This window comes from Stigmatopora nigra, chromosome 9, assembly GCF_051989575.1.
Source record: "Stigmatopora nigra isolate UIUO_SnigA chromosome 9, RoL_Snig_1.1, whole genome shotgun sequence".
NCBI lineage: Eukaryota > Metazoa > Chordata > Actinopteri > Syngnathiformes > Syngnathidae > Stigmatopora > Stigmatopora nigra.
In genome coordinates this window covers 15,336,999-15,352,594 of record NC_135516.1, presented here as the reverse complement: position 1 = coordinate 15,352,594, position 15,596 = coordinate 15,336,999, and the positions used below count along the sequence as shown (strand labels likewise).

Sequence of the window (15,596 nt, the reverse complement as noted above, 5' to 3'; positions counted from 1 at the left end):
AGACGGGACTGACACGGTTCCTTCCGGCCTTGGCACCGACGACACAGCAGGTGCGGCTTGGGCCGGGCGTCTCTCGGAACCCGGCTCGCTCGGGGACACTGGGCTCTTTCACATAGTGGCTCTGCCTTTGTCCACGTCTTGAGAAGGGGGAAAAAAAGGCTCACCTGCTCAACACCCCTCGCACTTTTTTTGAAGACCCACAGCCCCGAGAGACGTCCACTGTAACTCGGCTCCCTGAAAGTGAATTGAGAGAAGGAAGAGATACGTGTGACGACGTCGCCGCCGCCGCCAGAGGGGACCTGGGTCGAGACCTGAAAGCTTCCATTGTCCTGGCGAGAAAAGGCCAGAAGATTGTCTGAGCATTTGGGAATGCCTATTGGTCAACCTATGGACCATGGAAGTAGTGTTGATTCTTCTGGATAGAATGTATCAATAAATACAAAAATATCCAGAGACGTCCAGAAATGAAAAGGAAAGAAAAATGATGACAGTTCATTATTTATTTTCCACAGACGGTTGCAGGGAGAAAAGAAAAATTCTCCAGATGATGGTCATTTTGAACAGTATTGCACAAGTCGGGATGAATTTACAGCCATTGATGAAGGCCAAAAAAAAAGGAGAAAAGAAGCCCTCTTTTTGACCTTTCACAAAGAAAATGGACATCTGACATTCTCAACAACACAAAAATCCATCTACCATCAACACTGGATCATCAGATCCGTATTCTAACAATAAATTCAACCCATAAATAGAGAGCGGTGTAGATTGGACACATTTCTAACAGCCTGAAAGAAAGACGCGTTGGAGGTGCTTTTCTTGGCAGCGCTCACGTTTGTAAAGAGCCATTGAGCCGCTTGTCGAAAAATTTTATCACCATAGGTAGGAAAACAAAAAGTACACTCCACACGTGGCAATAGAATCATGAAAAGGTTGACGTTAGTTTTTTTTTTTTTTTTTTTTACTTAGCCAATGATCATTCCCCATTTCATGATGACGTCCGTGAGACTTTGTGACTGGGCCCGTGACATAAATTGGGAACTGTGTCGTCGTCGACGGAGCCCGGCCAGCTCCAAAGTCACGTGATGGCAACCGGGAGCGTAAAACAATGTGTCAATGTGTGCCTCGTAGAGGTCCCGGAGACCGTCTTTGTTTTCGTCTCAGCGGCGGAACCAAACCCAGGTGTTGACCAGCCAGAAGGCCACGGTAGCAGAATACAGCAGCGCTTCTCGCCTGGAGCGTTCCTTGTTTTCTTCCTCCAGCATCTGCAGACGCCGGTTGAGCTTGACGATCTGAAAGAAGAGCAGACAGACGCCGCCACGTTTGGTAGAGGAGCACCGGATCGCGGGCGAGGGAGGCTACGCTACCTGTCGTCGTAAGGAGGAGGCGTCCGCGAAGCCGCACTCGTCTGGGTTGAGGTCCGAGGCCAGCGCCAGGTCCACCAGCGACCTGCCCGTTCGGGGGAGGCGAAAAGAAAAAAAAAAAGCCTTTCAACAATGGAAGAAACGCCCGTTTTCAAGGGCGGCTTGAAAATGTAGACCCGACGTACTTGGCGGAGACCGAGAAAAGTAGGACTGGCCGTTGGCGGAGGGACCGACTCCATACACGCAAGTACCTACGTAGTATACACAACATACTCTCTCCCATTGGGTTTTTGGCTGAAGCTAAAAGTTCAAAAGGGAACTCCCATTCTTCTGTTCAGACCACGGCCCCTGCGCGCCCACGCCGTCGCCTCGAGAGCGAATAGAGCGCAAAGCTGACCGCCGTGTGCAAAGGCGCCACCGTTTGGGGAGCCAATCCGACGGGATAAAAGCTGACCGTCGCCGGCCGTCGTCCAAGATCCGGAGGAGCCGTCGGTAGGCCCGGCGCGTGGCCGATTGGACGTAAAGCAGGAAGCCCTCCGCCGCCGTGGTGGTGGTGGTGGTCAGGTGGACGTCGGCGTCCTCGGGGGGGACCCGGGGGGGGCACGTGCGGTCCGGGGGGGCAGAGGGCGAAGGGGTCGCACTGTCAAAGAGGGAGCATATTTTGTCCTTGGCCGTCTCCGCTGCATTGCCGGCAAGGGAAAGGGAATTGAATAGGCGCCGGTCCTCACCAGACGTCCGCTCGGATCGCCCGACGGCCGTGGCGACTCGGGGCCGCCTCTCCCCATCGCGGTGGAACCTGTCAAGGCCAGGGAGAAGGCGACGGTGAGAGCGCCCGACCAGCCGCCGGGCGACACGGGACAGAGCGAAAGAGAAAGGCGCGCCGAGGGGACTCACCGTCCGAGCGGCCTCGGTCTGGCTCACGTGCCGGCTTTCCAGCGAGTCCGGGGGCACTTGGGCCAGCGTCAGGACGTTGGGCGGGGCCATCATGTCCAGGAGCTCCGCGCCCGCCACACACTGAATTAAATCCAAGTCCCTGGGACACGAGAAACGGGCTTCCCCGCCGTCCCCCGCTGCCGAGACAAAATGGACCAAAGGCAACAGCTGGATGACATTAGCCCACTTGCTTTAAATCTCAATGACAATAAAAGCAGTCCATTCAATTCAATATTCTCCGGCCGGGCTTTGCATTGGAAGCTGCTAACGTCACTCGTGGTCATTGTCGTGGTTTGCAAATATCTGAACGAGGGCGCTGGAAACGGACAAGAGCAATCGACTGACACGGCTCACCTGCCACCACAATTCTCTCGGGCACCTGCATCAGGGCGGAATGGGCTCCCGGCGGCCGCTGGGGCGCCGGCACGCCAGCGCCAGTGCCAGTGCCAGCGCCAGTGCCAGTGCCAGCGCCAGCCACCTTCAGCGTCTCCGGGACGCGCATCCGCTGACCGATGGCCTCGACGTACTCCGTCTCGTAGTGGACGCGGCTGTCCTCCGCCGTCTCGCAGTGGATGCGGCTGTCCTCCGCCGTCTCGCAGTGGACGCGGCTCATCTGCGCCGCCTGAAATGAGTTGGACGTCAATCCATCAAACCAAAATGTCAATGTTAAAGTCTGCCTAACCTTAACGCTAAAGGACGATGCCCTGTCACGCCACGATAGAAGACAAAACGTCGGATTTAGGCGAGGATTTACCCGGCCAGGGGAAAATAAAAGACCCCCCCCCCCCTTTTTTTTTATAGCTATGATGGATGCGGGAATTTTAAATGTTCACTGGTAAGATGGATGTAAGTTGCCTGTCTGAGAAACGCTAATCGACGAAGAATTAGAACCCGGAAATGAATAGCAAAGATAGCTTGGGTGTGCTTGATCTGTGTTTCCATGTAGCCGCCATCGGTGTCGGTGGGATTCTTTTTGTCTTCTTTTCTTTTAACGCAACATCGATTAAAAAAATAACATCCGTGCAAAAACAGATATGTCAAGATCAACTAATTTCAAAAGGACGATACAAATTGAAAGAAAATCAATGTTGTACTGCAGATACTTATCAAGAGCCATTACAATACTATCGGAGTTTGAATATGAACGTATATGTCGATGCGTCAACAACATTCGGCGGCCGTAAAAACAACAAGCAACCCTAAAAACAACAACACAGGTTTATCATTTGATGTCTTGACCCAAACAATACGCCCCGGCGGCCGACCGGGAGGACATTTCCAACTAACCTTCGAAACGTTGGCGTCACTCACGAGCGAGTCCACTACCTTCCTCCTCACGTGACTCCACCCGAACAGCTACGAACTGAGTCGGCGGCAGTGCTTTCGGGTGACATTTTTTTGATGGATGCAGCTCGAACAGTTGCCCTGTGAAAAACATTAGCGGTGATTGACGTCCAACCCAAGGTGGACCAGGAGATGAAGCAGCCGTCGTTGCCCAATAAGTTCCGCTCGTTAGCCCAGGCGCTCGTTGTTATTGTCTTCATTTCCCAGAATTCCCTGGAACCGAGCCCCAATTTGCGCATGCGCCGCTCGTCTGGCTCTTTATCTGGTCTGGAAGCGACTGAACGAGGGCCCTTCTATTCGTGAAATAATAATAAAAAACAAAAAGAAAACAGCAAAGGCGCGCCTAGATGGAGTTGGTTGGCCGTTAGCTGTATTTGTCGCAGGGCCATTGGCTGTCTCTGCCCGGCCGGACGGAGCGACGGACGCTGCGAGGGAGAGAGGGAGGGGCCCCTAGGGTGCTGCTCGGAGTGACAAGACTGACAGACAGACAGACAGACTGACGGACGGACAGACAGACAGACAACCCCGTTAAAAGTACCCGTAGGTTGGGCTACTTGGTTAGGCTAGCCCGCCTCAGCTAACTTCTCAGTAGGCAGAGGGAAGGGGATCACAAGGGGACAAAAGAGCAACTCAGATCTTCTCAACTCCTTGCAAAGAAGAGATGGCGCACCTACGAGACATCCAAAATCAGGTACTGTATAGTAGGGGCCCACTGTCCAGACGTACCAAATGGAGTCCGGCGTAGTACGGACCTCCTCCTATTCCTGCGGCGGGGGGGTCGTTTGTGGCCAATTATTATTATTTTTGGGACGCAGAACTCCCGCTTGGATCCCGAGGAGTACTTCACCAAGCAAGAGCGCATCGGCAAGGGCTCTTTCGGCGAGGTCTACAAAGGCATCAACGATCGCACCAAGGAGGTGGTGGCCATTAAAATCATCGATCTGGAGGAGGCCGAGGATGAAATCGAGGACATTCAGCAGGAGATCACCGTCTTGAGTCAGTGCGACAGTCCCTTTGTCACCAAGTATTACGGCTCTTACCTGAAAGTGAGTCTCCCTCTCGGGACGCCTTCTGAAACTCTCTCTCTCTCTCTCTCTCTCTCTCTCTTTCTTTCTTTCTTTCTTACTTACCCTCGAATTTCCTCCGCCAGGGGACAAAGCTGTGGATTATCATGGAATATTTAGGCGGTGGATCTGCTCTGGATCTGGTAATTGGGTTCACCATTCGTCTGGCATCTTTCGACATTTGCTAGCTGTGCAAATGTCCACGCTTGTCGCCTTCGTAATAGTTGCGTCCGGGACCCCTGGAAGAGAACTACATTGCCACCATCCTCCGAGAAATCCTCAAGGGCTTGGAGTATTTGCATTCGGAAAGGAAGATTCACCGAGACATTAAAGGTGAGCGAGAAGGGCCGGCGGGCGGGCCGGCGGGCGGGCCGCCACACATTTCTACGGACGACGGTCGCCATCGCTTTAGGGCGATATTGGTGAGTGGGTTCTTGACTTTTGCTGCTCTCTCTCTCTCTCTCATCTGTTTAGCCGCCAACGTGCTCTTGTCCGAGCAGGGCGAAGTCAAGTTGGCGGATTTCGGCGTGGCCGGACAGTTGACCGACACGCAGATCAAGAGGAACACTTTTGTGGGCACCCCCTTTTGGATGGCCCCAGAGGTCATCAAGCAGTCGGCCTACGACTTCAAGGTGGGCGGCCGGCCGGGGTCCGTTCCGTTTCGAGGCTCTCACCCACCGCCTGTCGGCGCAGGCGGACATTTGGTCGCTGGGCATCACCGCCATCGAGCTGGCCAAAGGCGAGCCCCCCAACTCGGAGCTGCACCCCATGCGCGTCCTCTTTCTGATTCCTAAAAACACTCCGCCCGCCCTGGAAGGAGCCTACAGCAAAGCCTTCAAGGAGTTTGTGGAGGCCTGCTTGAACAAAGACCCACGCTTTGTGAGTAGTCCCTTTTGGCCAGCGTGCCTGCCGCTGGCCAAAAGCGTCCGTCTTTTCGGTCCGTCTTTTCGGCCCGTCTTTTCGGTCCGTCCCTCGGTCCGTCCCTCGGTCCGTCCGTCAGTCGCTCCGTCTTTGGTGTGTGTGGCCCGGGGGCAGAGGCCGACGGCCAAAGAACTGCTCAAGCACAAGTTCATGGCGCGCTACACCAAGAAGACGGCTTACCTGAGCGAGCTCATCGACCGCTACCGCCGCTGGAAGTCGGAGGGGCACGGGGAGGAGTCCAGCTCCGACGACTCGGACGCGTGAGTGGGCTCAGACCAACGCGGGCCCGCCCGACACCGGCGTGAGCATTTTGCGGCCGCAGGGACGCCGACGGCGATGGCCATTCCTGCCCCGTCTGGACTTTCCCCACAGTCAGACCCAACTCTTTGAACAAGTTACAGAAGGGCTACGTCCACACGGACTCGCGGGTGAGGCTCCAGGTGCCTGCCTGGGCTGGCTGCCGCCTTTCCTCTTCCTCCCTCCGATCCATGGCCATTTTGCGTCTCTTTCAGGCGGGAGATGGCGTCAAGAGGCAACCCAAGTCGCAGTGCTTGTCGGCCTTGGTCACGCCCATCTTTAGAGAGGTGTGTCCACGATGACTTTCATTCTCTGGTGGGAGGGGGAGATAAGCTTATTTTTTCAGCCAAACAATGTTTTTTTTAAAAAAGTGAACTTTTATTTGACCTACCTCCGACCCGGGCTTCAGCTGAAGGAGAAGCGGCGAGCCAGCGGCGCCGGGGCCATGGAGGAGCTGGAGAACGCCTTTGACCTGGCCGAGGAATCGTGCCCGGGCATCTCCGACCGGCTGGTCACGCACATGATGGAACGCGTGCGCAGGTAGCGCTCCCCCCGCCCCGGCACGCTCAGCGGCACCCGGAGCTAACCTTCCACCGTCTCCCCTCAGGTTTTCGCTAAACGGTAACGGGGCGCCGTTGTTGCGATGAGAACGGCGGTCACCCGACCGACTGAGCCGGTTCCCGGCCTCCACAGATCTTTTATGTACAAGTCCTGAAATATTTTTACACTTTGGAGAATATTTAAAAGAAAATAAGTTCCCATGTTGGCTATGCCTGTTCGCCCGAAAAGAGGCAGGAGGGAAATAAATGGAGAGAGAGAGAGAGAGAGAGAAAAAAAAAAAGACTCGTTTTGGCTCGTCTTTTGTCACGGCGGGAAACTCCAAGGTTGGACAACGGAGTGGACTCCATATGGGAGCACGGAAAATTGAGACTCCTTTGGACAGTAAGAATGATATCCTCCTCCATCTAGCCGATGGTCCCTTTTCACACATCTCACATGGAAACAAAAGAAGAATAAAACTTTTATTACATTATACATCGAGAATATTTGGTGCGTTCCACATTGGCTTGAAAAAAAAAGATAAAGGGCTCAAAGAGGAATGTCAGGATGTCCCAGTTTGGCCAGTGAGTGGGAAAAGTGGCATTTGACATTGTAAATAACAAAGGGAAAAGGTGGAGCAGACTCCAAGCAAGGGAGGCTGTCTTTGCAAGAATGGAACATTTGGAAATGTCCCCTTTGTTAGCATCAAAAGGAAAAGATGATATGATTTGGGATTTGCAGCCAAAGAACTCAAAGTGAGGTTATAGTATACTAGTGGCTCATAACACTGAATGTACTTTGCGGCGTGGCGGGTGCCGCACGCGGCCGTCTGTGGCTCAAGCGGATCCGACTTCCTTCCGCTCGCCGGGCGGCCGGCCGACTCCTCTCAGACGTCTCCTTCGCCATCGCCCTGCTTCTGCATCTGGGCTTGCATTTTGGCGATCATCTCCTGCATTCGCCTCAACTGCAAGACACACCAAGTTTGAAGGGGGCACCCCGACGACGCCGCCACCTTCCTCCATCACCCGCTTGCTCACCTCAGCCTCCTTCTCCTGGAGAATCATATCCTTGTCCATTTCTTCGGGTTCCGGACCTTTTCTGCGGCAGTCACACACATGCGCACGCTCACTACGCTGTAGCAAATAAACTGGCTGGGTTAGGGTTTAGGTTAGGGAGAAGCGCAAAGAGAAGCGGGGCGCCGGTTAGTCAGTTTGCTTTGGCTACAAGAAGGTGGGCGGCGGGGAAAAGCAGGGCCTCCCCCACTTGAGGTTTTTAAAATGAAAAAAAAAAAAAAACTACCACCTTACCTCCAACGGTCCATCCGCCACAAACCTGATCAATTCCGCCACATCACTCGGGGGCAAGAAAATAAAAAGGGATCACATGGGACCCAACTTTCAAATCCGCCCTCATTTTCACCACTTTGGAAGGTGGCAAAAGAGCGAGAAAAGTCGCAGAGGCCACGGCAAAACAACCTCGAGCGTCTTTTTTCCATTTTGTCTTTAGCACCGAAGGGTGGGGGGTTGGGGGGGGGGGGTTTAGGCGGAAAGACAGACAGACAGGAAGTACGTACGCGGGGGAGAGAGGCAGAACGAAACCGTGGGAGGACAACCTGCCGCTGCGTTTCAAGCGATCCGAGCGGAAATTCTCGTAGTGGAGGTCCTGGGTCACTTCCTGCAGGTCTTGCATGTGCGTTCTGTGTGGAGGGGGGGGGGGGGGGGGGGGGGTCAACGCGGTCACCAACCCGCTCACCAACGCACGCGCTCACCAAGAAGGCCACTCACATGAGCATGGTGCGCAGCTTGAGAAAATCGTTGTGCTCGGGGTTCTCCACCTCCACCACCCCCCAAGGGTACAGGCGGCCGCGCACCTTCTTCCCCTTGGCTTCGATCTGCTGGTTGGAGCCCACCACCGCAAAAGGGATGCTGGCCTGGGGGCGCGCAAAAGAGAGAGAGAGAGGTAGGGAGGTAGGTAGGCAGCGAGAGAGAGGCTTTTTGCCGTCGGGACTGACAACAACAACAAAAGAAAGGCCCTACCTTGAGGATCCTGGTCTGCTCCTTAAAGTCTTCGTCCTCGTCCGACTCGGCGTCCGGCAAGTGGTAGATCTTGATGCCGTGCTCGTCGATTTCATCCAGGATCTGAGAATGAGCCACAAAGGCGGGTGGGGGGGTGGTGCGCGTGGGTAAGGACGCCAGAGTCCCAAGACTGGCCGCCACCGCCGCCACCGAGGACGCTCAAGCCCCAGACTGGCCACCAGCGCTCCACTCACTCTGCGCTTGAGCCGCTCTCTCTCCCGGAGCGTCAGGGTGTCGGCCTTGGCGATGACCGGGACCACGTTGACCTTGTTGTGAATGGCCTTCATGAACTGGACGTCCAGGGGTTTCAGGCTGTTTCAGGCGGGAGCGGCCAGATGAGTGGGTGACCAAGGGCGGGACCGACAAGGGCGGGACCGACAAGGGCGGGACCGACAAGGGCGGGACCGACAAGGGCGGGACCGACAAGGGCGGGACCGACAAGGGCGGGACCGACAAGGGCGGGACCGACAAGGGCGGGACCGACAAGGGCGGGACCGACAAGGGCGGGACCGACAAGGGCGGGACCGACAAGGGCGGGACCGACAAGGGCGGGACCGACAAGGGCGGGACCGACAAGGGCGGGACCGACAAGGGCGGGACCGACAAGGGCGGGACCGACAAGGGCGGGACCGACAAGGGCGGGAACGGGCCACTCACCCGTGACCCAGCGGCGAGATGAAATAGAAACAGCAGTGAACTCTGTTGTCCACGATGTGGCGGCGGTTCAAACCGCTCTCGTCGTGGAGGTAGCGCTCAAACTGGTCGTCGATGTAGCTGATGATGGTGCTGAAACTGCCGGGCGGCGGAGGTCACGCACGGGCGCCCGCCCGCCCGCCTTTCGGCCGCCCGCCTTTCGGCGCCGCATCCCCAGAGGACGGCCCCTACCAGTCCTGGCTGTTGATGGCGTCCCCGTATCCCGGCGTGTCCACCACGGTCAGGCGCAGCTTGACGCCCCGCTCCTCGATTTCCACCGTCGAAGCCTCGATCTGAACCGTTCTCTCGATCTTCTCTGATGGGGAAGCCAAAAGGATCCCGAGTAGGGCGGCCTAGACGGCCCGGGCGGCTCGGGGTAGGATACCTGCCGCTCCCGGGATGATTCTCTCTGGGTAAAGGTCCGTCAGAAAGAGGCTGTTGATCAGGGTGGACTTGCCCAGTCCGGATTCCCCTTTTGCCAGCAAAACAACAGTAGAGAGAGATAGTGGGAGGGGGGGGGGGATCTTTAGCGCCTTCCACTCTGGCTCAAGCGGAAGGAGAAAAAAAAAAAAAAAACAAGCATTTCGCACAAACCCGGCCGGGGGGAGCGGTGACTTACTTACCCACCACCATCAGGGTGAACTCAAAGCCCTTCTTGACGGACTTGCGATGAACCTGATTGGGCAAGTTGGCGAATCCCACGTAGCCCGGCGTCTCGGGGTTGGTGAACTGACCCTGCTGCCGAAGGTGGGCAAAAAACAAAAGGGAGCGCAACGCCGACGGCTCCAACTTTGTGGCGGGGAGCGCCGTCGTTGGCCAAATGGCGGTGTCGCCGTCTTACCTTCATTTTGTCGCCGTGGGACATGATTTCTCTTGGCCGCGTCTGGAAGGACACCGGTGTCACCGCGGATCCTGTCAAGGGAGACAAAAGTAGGTAGCAATTAGGGCTGCAGCCATCGTCATTCGTTCCTTTCCTTAAAAAGGCGTCTGTCCGTCTGCCCGACTTACAAAGAGCCGAGAGTCAAAAGAAAAGCCCCGAAAAGCAGGAGAGCCGCGTGGCTCACTCACCAAAACAATTGGACTAGACTGACTAGAGCTTAAAACGCACGTGCCAGCGAGCGATCCGCCGTTGGCAAATGCTCCATTGGCATCCGGCTGGTTCATTGGCATCCGGCTTGGGGGAGTGGATGACCGCGCCAGTCGTGCCCATTTGTGTGGCCCGTGTTTCTTATGCTAGTCCGCCCGCTAACTCTGAGTGAAGAGCGACGGAGGCCATCCAATCCAAAGCCTTCCTTCTGTGGAAGGACCTACCACCCCAATCCCCTCTCACAGAGACGATCTCGACGCGGACCCTTTTTAAAGCCTAAAGGACAGATAGAGAGGGAGGGGGTCGGGGTGGTGGGGGACGACGACGACGACACACACACACACGTCCCAGGAGGGGGTCGGGGTGGTGGGGGACGACGACGACGACACACACACACACGTCCCAATGAGACGAACACATCTCATTTCCTCCAAAGTTCCAAGGCTCGGGGAAAACCCCAAAGGCCTTTTGAAGCTGGTTTTCACTCCGAAAAGCGAAGCGTTGTCCACATCATCGGCCAAGCCCTCACTCACCGTAGAGAGCTTGTCCTCGGTGCTAATTTTAGCTCACTAGCTAGCTCGAGGCGAGTCAATGGATGTGATTGGAAAGTGACGAAGGGCTGGCCCGTCGAGCGTTATTACCTCGGACGAAGAAGGAAGGACAGAAGCAATCCGGGGGCAAACAAGAGGAGCCAAAATCAGCACTCGAACAAAAGGCTTGGCGTTTGGCTCGGCGGACGCTTCAAATTCTTCAGATTCCGGCGCACTGCGAGCGCATTTGCAGCTTCCTTCCTCCTCCGAGCAGACAGGCGGCGACAGTGGCGCGGACCACAATGCACCGCGCGAGCGAGCTGCCATATTGGATGTGGCTGCGTCAACCTCATCTCATTTTCGGAACCCCTTTATCCTCACTGGGGTGACGGGGGCGCCGGAGGCTATCCCAGTTGACTTCGGGCCCGAATTGGTGGGGGCTGCTTCAAATCACTGCCAAACGAAAAGGCCCCCTTCCCAAATCCGAACCGAGCTGCCGTATTGGGTGGGGCTGCGTCAAGTCAATGTGGCAAAAGCCTCTTTTCGTCATCCCACCAAAGATCGACAAAAGCCGCCCATGTCACATCAAAATGAGAAAAGCCTCCTGATTAGTCAATGAAAAACATCATTGGCAATTGACAGTAGTAGCAATAACCATCATCATTCATTTGCCTCACTCAGTCCACAATGTCATTCTTGTAACTCCACATTTTTGTCACAAATAGAAAGACGAATCTGCAGATTTAATACTTAGAATTCGGTTAGCATTGTGTAAAAGATCTTTACGAAGCACGGGGAAACTTCTCGGGGAAGAAATTGACTCGCCGGAATAGTCGGACGCGGTGCGCCGACGAAATGGGTCCGTGTTGAAACTCGTCGGCTTTTTCAAATGTTCTTTTAGCCCCCGTCGTCGCTTCGACCGTCTCTCGCATTCGCTTTGCACAGTAGCCCTTCTTCGAAGGACGGCCATTCACGGGCGCGTTTTTTTCCATTTGTTTTTTTTTTTTTAATTTCCACCCGCATATTGATTCGAGGCCGTACAGGGGCAGCGTCCGAAGTCCGAGGACCGGCGGACGCACTGAGCGCATCTCCACTTCGGATGCTGCCCGGCGAGAGACGCGGACGCTGATGCGGAGCGTCTGGCTCGAGAAAAGCGCAAAACTGACGTCCGTCCCATCAACTATGGATCCCCCCCGAGAGGTAACGTTGCGCCTATCTTCTTCCTTCGTTTGAGAGCTTGGCGGTTTGTTGTTGGCCGCTGCGAGGTGGCGCTTTTTACGCCGTGACTTGCGTCTCGTCTCGTACGTGTCCCATGGCCCCCGCTCGATAGTTCTCCAACCGGAGGGGATCCCGAACACCTTGGAGGACTAACCGACGAGTGATGATGAGCCGCGGTGGTGAAAAGAAAAGAGGGTGTGCATCCGGACCGGCTGAGTACGTGATTGTGGACTCACTCTCAACTGGTTGCTCGGATCTCATCCATCCATCCATCCATCCATCCCTCCCTCCCTCCCTGGCCGCCAGCCCTTAAGGGCTCGTTTCTTCCCTTCCATTTCTAGATGGCCTCCGTGCTGGACATAGTGGCCGCCAGTTTAAACCTCGGGAGAGGAAAAAGGAAAGGAACCCCACCCTCGGGCGCGTTAGTCAATGACCGCCGGTGAAAGGCCGAGAGTGGAGAAGAGGGGAGGGAAAAAAGCTCCGTTGTCGCCACGCCGTGGGTAAGTTTAGTCGGGCAGTGGCTTGGCTCTCGGGCGCTATGCCTGCCCGGCGCTCGGGCCTTCTCTGGGATGACATTTTTCTCGAGCAGCCGGTGACCCCGTGCGCTTGGCATTCCTTTTGGAGGAGTAAAAGAAATAGGGCCAGCCAAGGAAGCCACCTTGTGTCAACACAAAGGTCGGGCTCAAAGGCACTCCGATGCTAATGGACACACAGCGGCAGAGCGCAAATAGAAAAACCAAAAGCACACCGTCTGCACGCTATATTTTGTGGACTTTTCATTGGAGTTGGATATTCCCGCGCTGACTCCACGCCGTCTTTGGCTCGCAGGCTCCTCCGGTGTGATGCTCGGGGCCGAGCAAGCGTGAGGGCGGCGAGGGGGAAATGGGCTGCGTCTCCGCCAAGCAGGTGACCGAGCCGCAGGTGACCGGGCCGCAGGTGACCGGACCGCCGGCGCCCGACGGCGAGGGGGAGCGGAGCAAGAGCCACGGCAACGGAGAGCTGCTATCCGCTCAGTCCGCTTCCAACCGCGGAGGGAAGCCTTCAAACGGCGTCCTGGACGTCAACCTGCCTTTTCCTGCCGACCAGTGGGGGGCCAACGGGGCGCAAAAGTACGCGGGGGCGCAAGAGGCGGCCACGGACGGCTACGTCACGGTACGCCTTTCGACTTGCTATTTTCCCCAAACTTTGGTGCTAAGCGAAAAAGAGAGCGGAGTGGGCGGCTCTCGTCACCAGCCACATTCCACGTGGCTTTTTCTTTCTTTTTCCCCACCAGGAAAAAAGCGCCTTGTCCGGTCAAAGTGGCCGCTTGGACGACACGGGATCCAATCAAGATGGAAAGATACTGTAAGAAGCAAGATTTGCTTACACGTTGAGGCGTGGAGACTTTTTTTGGAACAAAATGTTTCTCCCCTCCGGATAGGAGCGTTCATTCCTCGGAGAGCCAGCGGGAATTTTTCAGGATGCTGGATGAGAAAATTGAGAAGGTATCGAAGGGTGGGAATTGATTCCAAAAGTTATTGGTTGAATTGAAAAAGGACATTTTGCAGGGCCCAGACTACTACCCGGAGGAGGAAGACGCCACCTAGCTGCCGGGACGGGACAAAAACTCGCCGTCCGATCGCTGGGAAACGGCGCGTCCCAGGATCCCCGGGCTATAACCGTCGCGGCACGTCGTCACACCTCGGGTTTCGAGACTTGAGAAAATTGGACAAGGAAGGGCCGCTGGGGCAGGGGGGCGACGTTTCAGCTCCGTCACCGCTGTCGAAAATATCCGTCCATGGCGTTTCACTTTTCCTGGTAAAATCTTTATAGCATTTATTTTGCAATCTTTCTTTTGTTGCCCCCCCCCCATTTTGCACACAGTCAAAATACAAAAAGTGAAATATGGGAACTGGCCATAAAGTCCAAACTGTCAAGAATAGGAATAAAGAGGAGGGGGAAAGCACCCAAAATAAATGTAAAAAGTGCAAAAGCAAAAATGGAACTCAGGATTGGACACCCACCGCATGCACGACTGTCTGTCTGTGTGTCTGTCTCCCATCGTCAAAAGGCACTGGTCAAAATTGGACCTATTCCGTGCGGTCCTCTTCCGGCTCAGGCCGGCGGCCTCTTCCTCTTGCGTCCTCCCGTACGACGGGCGTCCCGGAAGGCGTCCGCGGCGGGCGGCTCGGGGCTCAGCGGGCCGTCGTTCAACCTCTGGTAGACCAGCGTGGAGTCGGCGGCCACGGCGCACAGCAGCGTGGGAAAGCCTCGCTCCAGAACCTCTCGTAAGCTGGACACAGCGCGGCAGAGGCAAAACGTTGACACCCCACCTCACTCACGCGTCCCACTCCATCCAGGTGGGCTCCCAAATTTAAGGGAGGCGCGTCCCCGGGCCGCCCAGGTCCAAAGGTCGGAGTTGCGCGCTTTGACGCCGAGGCCACTGGTGGTGGCTGGAGAAGCCCGAGCTTTGGCTCCAGTCATTCCAGACGGGTACGCGCGGCTTTTTGAAACAATGGGCCCGTTTAAGCCCACCCGGGAAAACGTGGGATGTCACTCACTCGTTGTGGCTGACGGAACGACGCGCCGGCAGCGGGAGAACAGAGTGCGTGGTCGAATCCTCCTTTTCTTTGCCCTCCAACAATACCAGCTGGAGTGCGGCACTTTTTAAACACGACACCTCCTTCCAGCGACGCACTGCAAAGACCGAGGCGATAGAAATGCCAACAGACTGGACATAGAGACCCCCCGTGGTACGCCTAGTCCCCGGCTGGACAGGACATAAGACCCCCCGAGGTACGCCTAGTCCCCGGCTGGACAGGACATACGCCCCCTGGTGGAGCCCCGGCCAAACGTACCCTCGGTCAGATTCATGTAAACCAGGAAAGCGGCGTGGACTTGTTCGGCGTCGTCGACCCCCAGCTTTTGGATCTTGGCGTACTGTATTTTTAAAAAAAAAATCAAAATAGCCAGCGCATCCTGTTTTAGGAGGGGATTTGAGCCACTCACTCTCGCTCCGTCCCGGGAAAGCCACTCACCGCCGGATGCTGAAGAATCCAGGTGGGAGGCACTTCGGACATTTCCGTGGCAGCGCGTTGGCGTTCCGCCTCTCTCTCTCTCTGCTCGCTTTTATTTTGGTGGGCGAGCGACAGCAAAAAGTGGATTTAAATGTGTCTGTGGCTCCTGCATGGCGCCTATTTGGAGCTCAGGCCGTGAGTGGCTCGGGTTGTGCAACACCTAAATATGTCCGGCACGGAACACGTGCCATAAAGTCAGTTCTCCCTTCTGTACCAACCAAATAAGCGACCGACTTGACTTAATTGCTCGTTGAACTACATTCAAGAGAAACGATGAGCGCCCAATCCATTCCGAGGGCTCAATTCCCTATATAATAGAATACAAATATATCTATATATGTGTTTTTTAAATTTTATTTATTTATTTATAATGAAAGGCACACATTTCCATGTACTATGTTGACTTTTAAATTGGGGGCATGGCTCTCAAGGACTAACATTGAAAAAAAAAATAGGAATAGTTTGTGGCTCTTTCTA

General features: G+C 55.5%; 5 protein-coding genes across 17 annotated transcripts; 2 read left to right on the top strand and 3 right to left on the bottom strand.

Annotated features, from left to right (window-relative positions):
• Positions 1 to 485: 485 nt before the first annotated feature.
• Positions 486 to 4,171, bottom strand: LOC144202082 (mitochondrial fission factor homolog A-like). 3 transcript variants are annotated; one of them, XM_077725049.1, is made up of 8 exons: positions 3,582 to 4,171; positions 2,649 to 2,916; positions 2,256 to 2,431; positions 2,090 to 2,157; positions 1,816 to 2,001; positions 1,547 to 1,612; positions 1,365 to 1,446; positions 486 to 1,289 (listed from the first exon to the last, which is right to left on the bottom strand). In XM_077725049.1, exons 2-8 carry the CDS (start codon positions 2,905 to 2,907, stop codon positions 1,158 to 1,160), a joined length of 969 nt encoding a protein of 322 aa, XP_077581175.1. In that variant the 5' UTR covers positions 2,908 to 2,916; positions 3,582 to 4,171; the 3' UTR covers positions 486 to 1,157. The 3 variants fall into 3 exon arrangements, with proteins under 3 accessions (XP_077581175.1, XP_077581174.1, XP_077581176.1); XM_077725048.1 differs by lacking the exon at positions 3,582 to 4,171 and adding an exon at positions 2,977 to 3,528; XM_077725050.1 differs by lacking the exons at positions 1,547 to 1,612; positions 3,582 to 4,171 and adding an exon at positions 2,977 to 3,520.
• Positions 3,581 to 6,577, top strand: stk25b (serine/threonine kinase 25b). Of its 5 annotated transcripts, none has more exons than XR_013327459.1 (11): positions 3,583 to 4,329; positions 4,454 to 4,684; positions 4,789 to 4,845; positions 4,927 to 5,035; positions 5,177 to 5,334; positions 5,396 to 5,581; positions 5,738 to 5,883; positions 5,996 to 6,051; positions 6,136 to 6,207; positions 6,330 to 6,460; positions 6,528 to 6,545. XR_013327459.1 is itself a non-coding variant. In XM_077725041.1 (11 exons), the coding sequence occupies exons 1-11, from the start codon at positions 4,300 to 4,302 to the stop codon at positions 6,565 to 6,567; spliced, it is 1,266 nt and encodes a 421-aa protein (XP_077581167.1). In that variant the 5' UTR covers positions 3,586 to 4,299; the 3' UTR covers positions 6,568 to 6,577. The 5 variants fall into 5 exon arrangements, 4 of the variants coding, with proteins under 4 accessions (XP_077581169.1, XP_077581168.1, XP_077581167.1 ...); XM_077725041.1 differs by having other exon boundaries at positions 3,586 to 4,329; positions 5,946 to 6,051; positions 6,528 to 6,577; XM_077725043.1 differs by lacking the exon at positions 6,528 to 6,545 and having other exon boundaries at positions 3,581 to 4,329; positions 6,292 to 6,434.
• Positions 6,578 to 6,928: 351 nt separating this feature from the next.
• Positions 6,929 to 11,404, bottom strand: septin2 (septin 2). 2 transcript variants are annotated; one of them, XM_077725045.1, is made up of 12 exons: positions 10,957 to 11,404; positions 10,070 to 10,140; positions 9,852 to 9,966; positions 9,614 to 9,700; positions 9,421 to 9,544; positions 9,193 to 9,327; positions 8,730 to 8,847; positions 8,497 to 8,598; positions 8,245 to 8,390; positions 8,034 to 8,156; positions 7,498 to 7,558; positions 6,929 to 7,424 (listed from the first exon to the last, which is right to left on the bottom strand). In XM_077725045.1, the coding sequence occupies exons 2-12, from the start codon at positions 10,091 to 10,093 to the stop codon at positions 7,347 to 7,349; spliced, it is 1,113 nt and encodes a 370-aa protein (XP_077581171.1). In that variant the 5' UTR covers positions 10,094 to 10,140; positions 10,957 to 11,404; the 3' UTR covers positions 6,929 to 7,346. The 2 variants fall into 2 exon arrangements, with proteins under 2 accessions (XP_077581171.1, XP_077581173.1); XM_077725047.1 differs by having other exon boundaries at positions 8,073 to 8,156; positions 10,957 to 11,376.
• Positions 11,405 to 11,720: 316 nt separating this feature from the next.
• Positions 11,721 to 15,284, top strand: LOC144202086 (uncharacterized). 6 transcript variants are annotated; one of them, XM_077725058.1, is made up of 7 exons: positions 11,721 to 11,821; positions 11,889 to 12,045; positions 12,176 to 12,279; positions 12,370 to 13,215; positions 13,337 to 13,407; positions 13,484 to 13,547; positions 13,611 to 15,284. In XM_077725058.1, the coding sequence occupies exons 4-7, from the start codon at positions 12,946 to 12,948 to the stop codon at positions 13,647 to 13,649; spliced, it is 444 nt and encodes a 147-aa protein (XP_077581184.1). In that variant the 5' UTR covers positions 11,721 to 11,821; positions 11,889 to 12,045; positions 12,176 to 12,279; positions 12,370 to 12,945; the 3' UTR covers positions 13,650 to 15,284. The 6 variants fall into 6 exon arrangements, with proteins under 6 accessions (XP_077581184.1, XP_077581185.1, XP_077581183.1 ...); XM_077725059.1 differs by lacking the exon at positions 12,176 to 12,279 and having other exon boundaries at positions 12,892 to 13,215; XM_077725057.1 differs by having other exon boundaries at positions 12,176 to 13,215.
• tsen15 (TSEN15 tRNA splicing endonuclease subunit) lies at positions 13,896 to 15,332 on the bottom strand. Its single transcript, XM_077725062.1, has 4 exons — positions 15,081 to 15,332; positions 14,901 to 14,982; positions 14,604 to 14,739; positions 13,896 to 14,335 (listed from the first exon to the last, which is right to left on the bottom strand). The coding sequence occupies exons 1-4, from the start codon at positions 15,120 to 15,122 to the stop codon at positions 14,158 to 14,160; spliced, it is 438 nt and encodes a 145-aa protein (XP_077581188.1). The 5' UTR covers positions 15,123 to 15,332; the 3' UTR covers positions 13,896 to 14,157.
• Positions 15,333 to 15,596: the final 264 nt, after the last annotated feature.

Coding starts and splice junctions, on each gene's coding strand:
- LOC144202082 (XM_077725049.1), bottom strand. CDS start 2,907: ATGAGCCGCGTCCACTGCGAGACGGCGGAGGACAGCCGCATCCACTGC. Junction 2,158..2,255: donor AGACCGAGGCCGCTCGGACG/GTGAGTCCCCTC, acceptor TGGCCTTGACAG/GTTCCACCGCGATGGGGAGA. Junction 1,447..1,546: donor CTTTTCTCGGTCTCCGCCAA/GTACGTCGGGTC, acceptor CCGAACGGGCAG/GTCGCTGGTGGACCTGGCGC.
- stk25b (XM_077725041.1), top strand. CDS start 4,300: ATGGCGCACCTACGAGACATCCAAAATCAG. Junction 4,685..4,788: donor ATTACGGCTCTTACCTGAAA/GTGAGTCTCCCT, acceptor TTCCTCCGCCAG/GGGACAAAGCTGTGGATTAT. Junction 5,582..5,737: donor TGAACAAAGACCCACGCTTT/GTGAGTAGTCCC, acceptor GCCCGGGGGCAG/AGGCCGACGGCCAAAGAACT.
- septin2 (XM_077725045.1), bottom strand. CDS start 10,093: ATGTCCCACGGCGACAAAATGAAG. Junction 9,701..9,851: donor GTTCACCCTGATGGTGGTGG/GTAAGTAAGTCA, acceptor TGCTGGCAAAAG/GGGAATCCGGACTGGGCAAG. Junction 9,545..9,613: donor AATCATCCCGGGAGCGGCAG/GTATCCTACCCC, acceptor CTTCCCCATCAG/AGAAGATCGAGAGAACGGTT.
- LOC144202086 (XM_077725059.1), top strand. CDS start 12,946: ATGGGCTGCGTCTCCGCCAAGCAGGTGACCGAGCCGCAGGTGACCGGG. Junction 13,216..13,336: donor CCACGGACGGCTACGTCACG/GTACGCCTTTCG, acceptor TTTCCCCACCAG/GAAAAAAGCGCCTTGTCCGG. Junction 13,408..13,483: donor AATCAAGATGGAAAGATACT/GTAAGAAGCAAG, acceptor CCCTCCGGATAG/GAGCGTTCATTCCTCGGAGA.
- tsen15 (XM_077725062.1), bottom strand. CDS start 15,122: ATGTCCGAAGTGCCTCCCACCTGGATTCTTCAGCATCCGGCG. Junction 14,983..15,080: donor GGATTCTTCAGCATCCGGCG/GTGAGTGGCTTT, acceptor TTAAAAATACAG/TACGCCAAGATCCAAAAGCT. Junction 14,740..14,900: donor TTACATGAATCTGACCGAGG/GTACGTTTGGCC, acceptor CGGTCTTTGCAG/TGCGTCGCTGGAAGGAGGTG.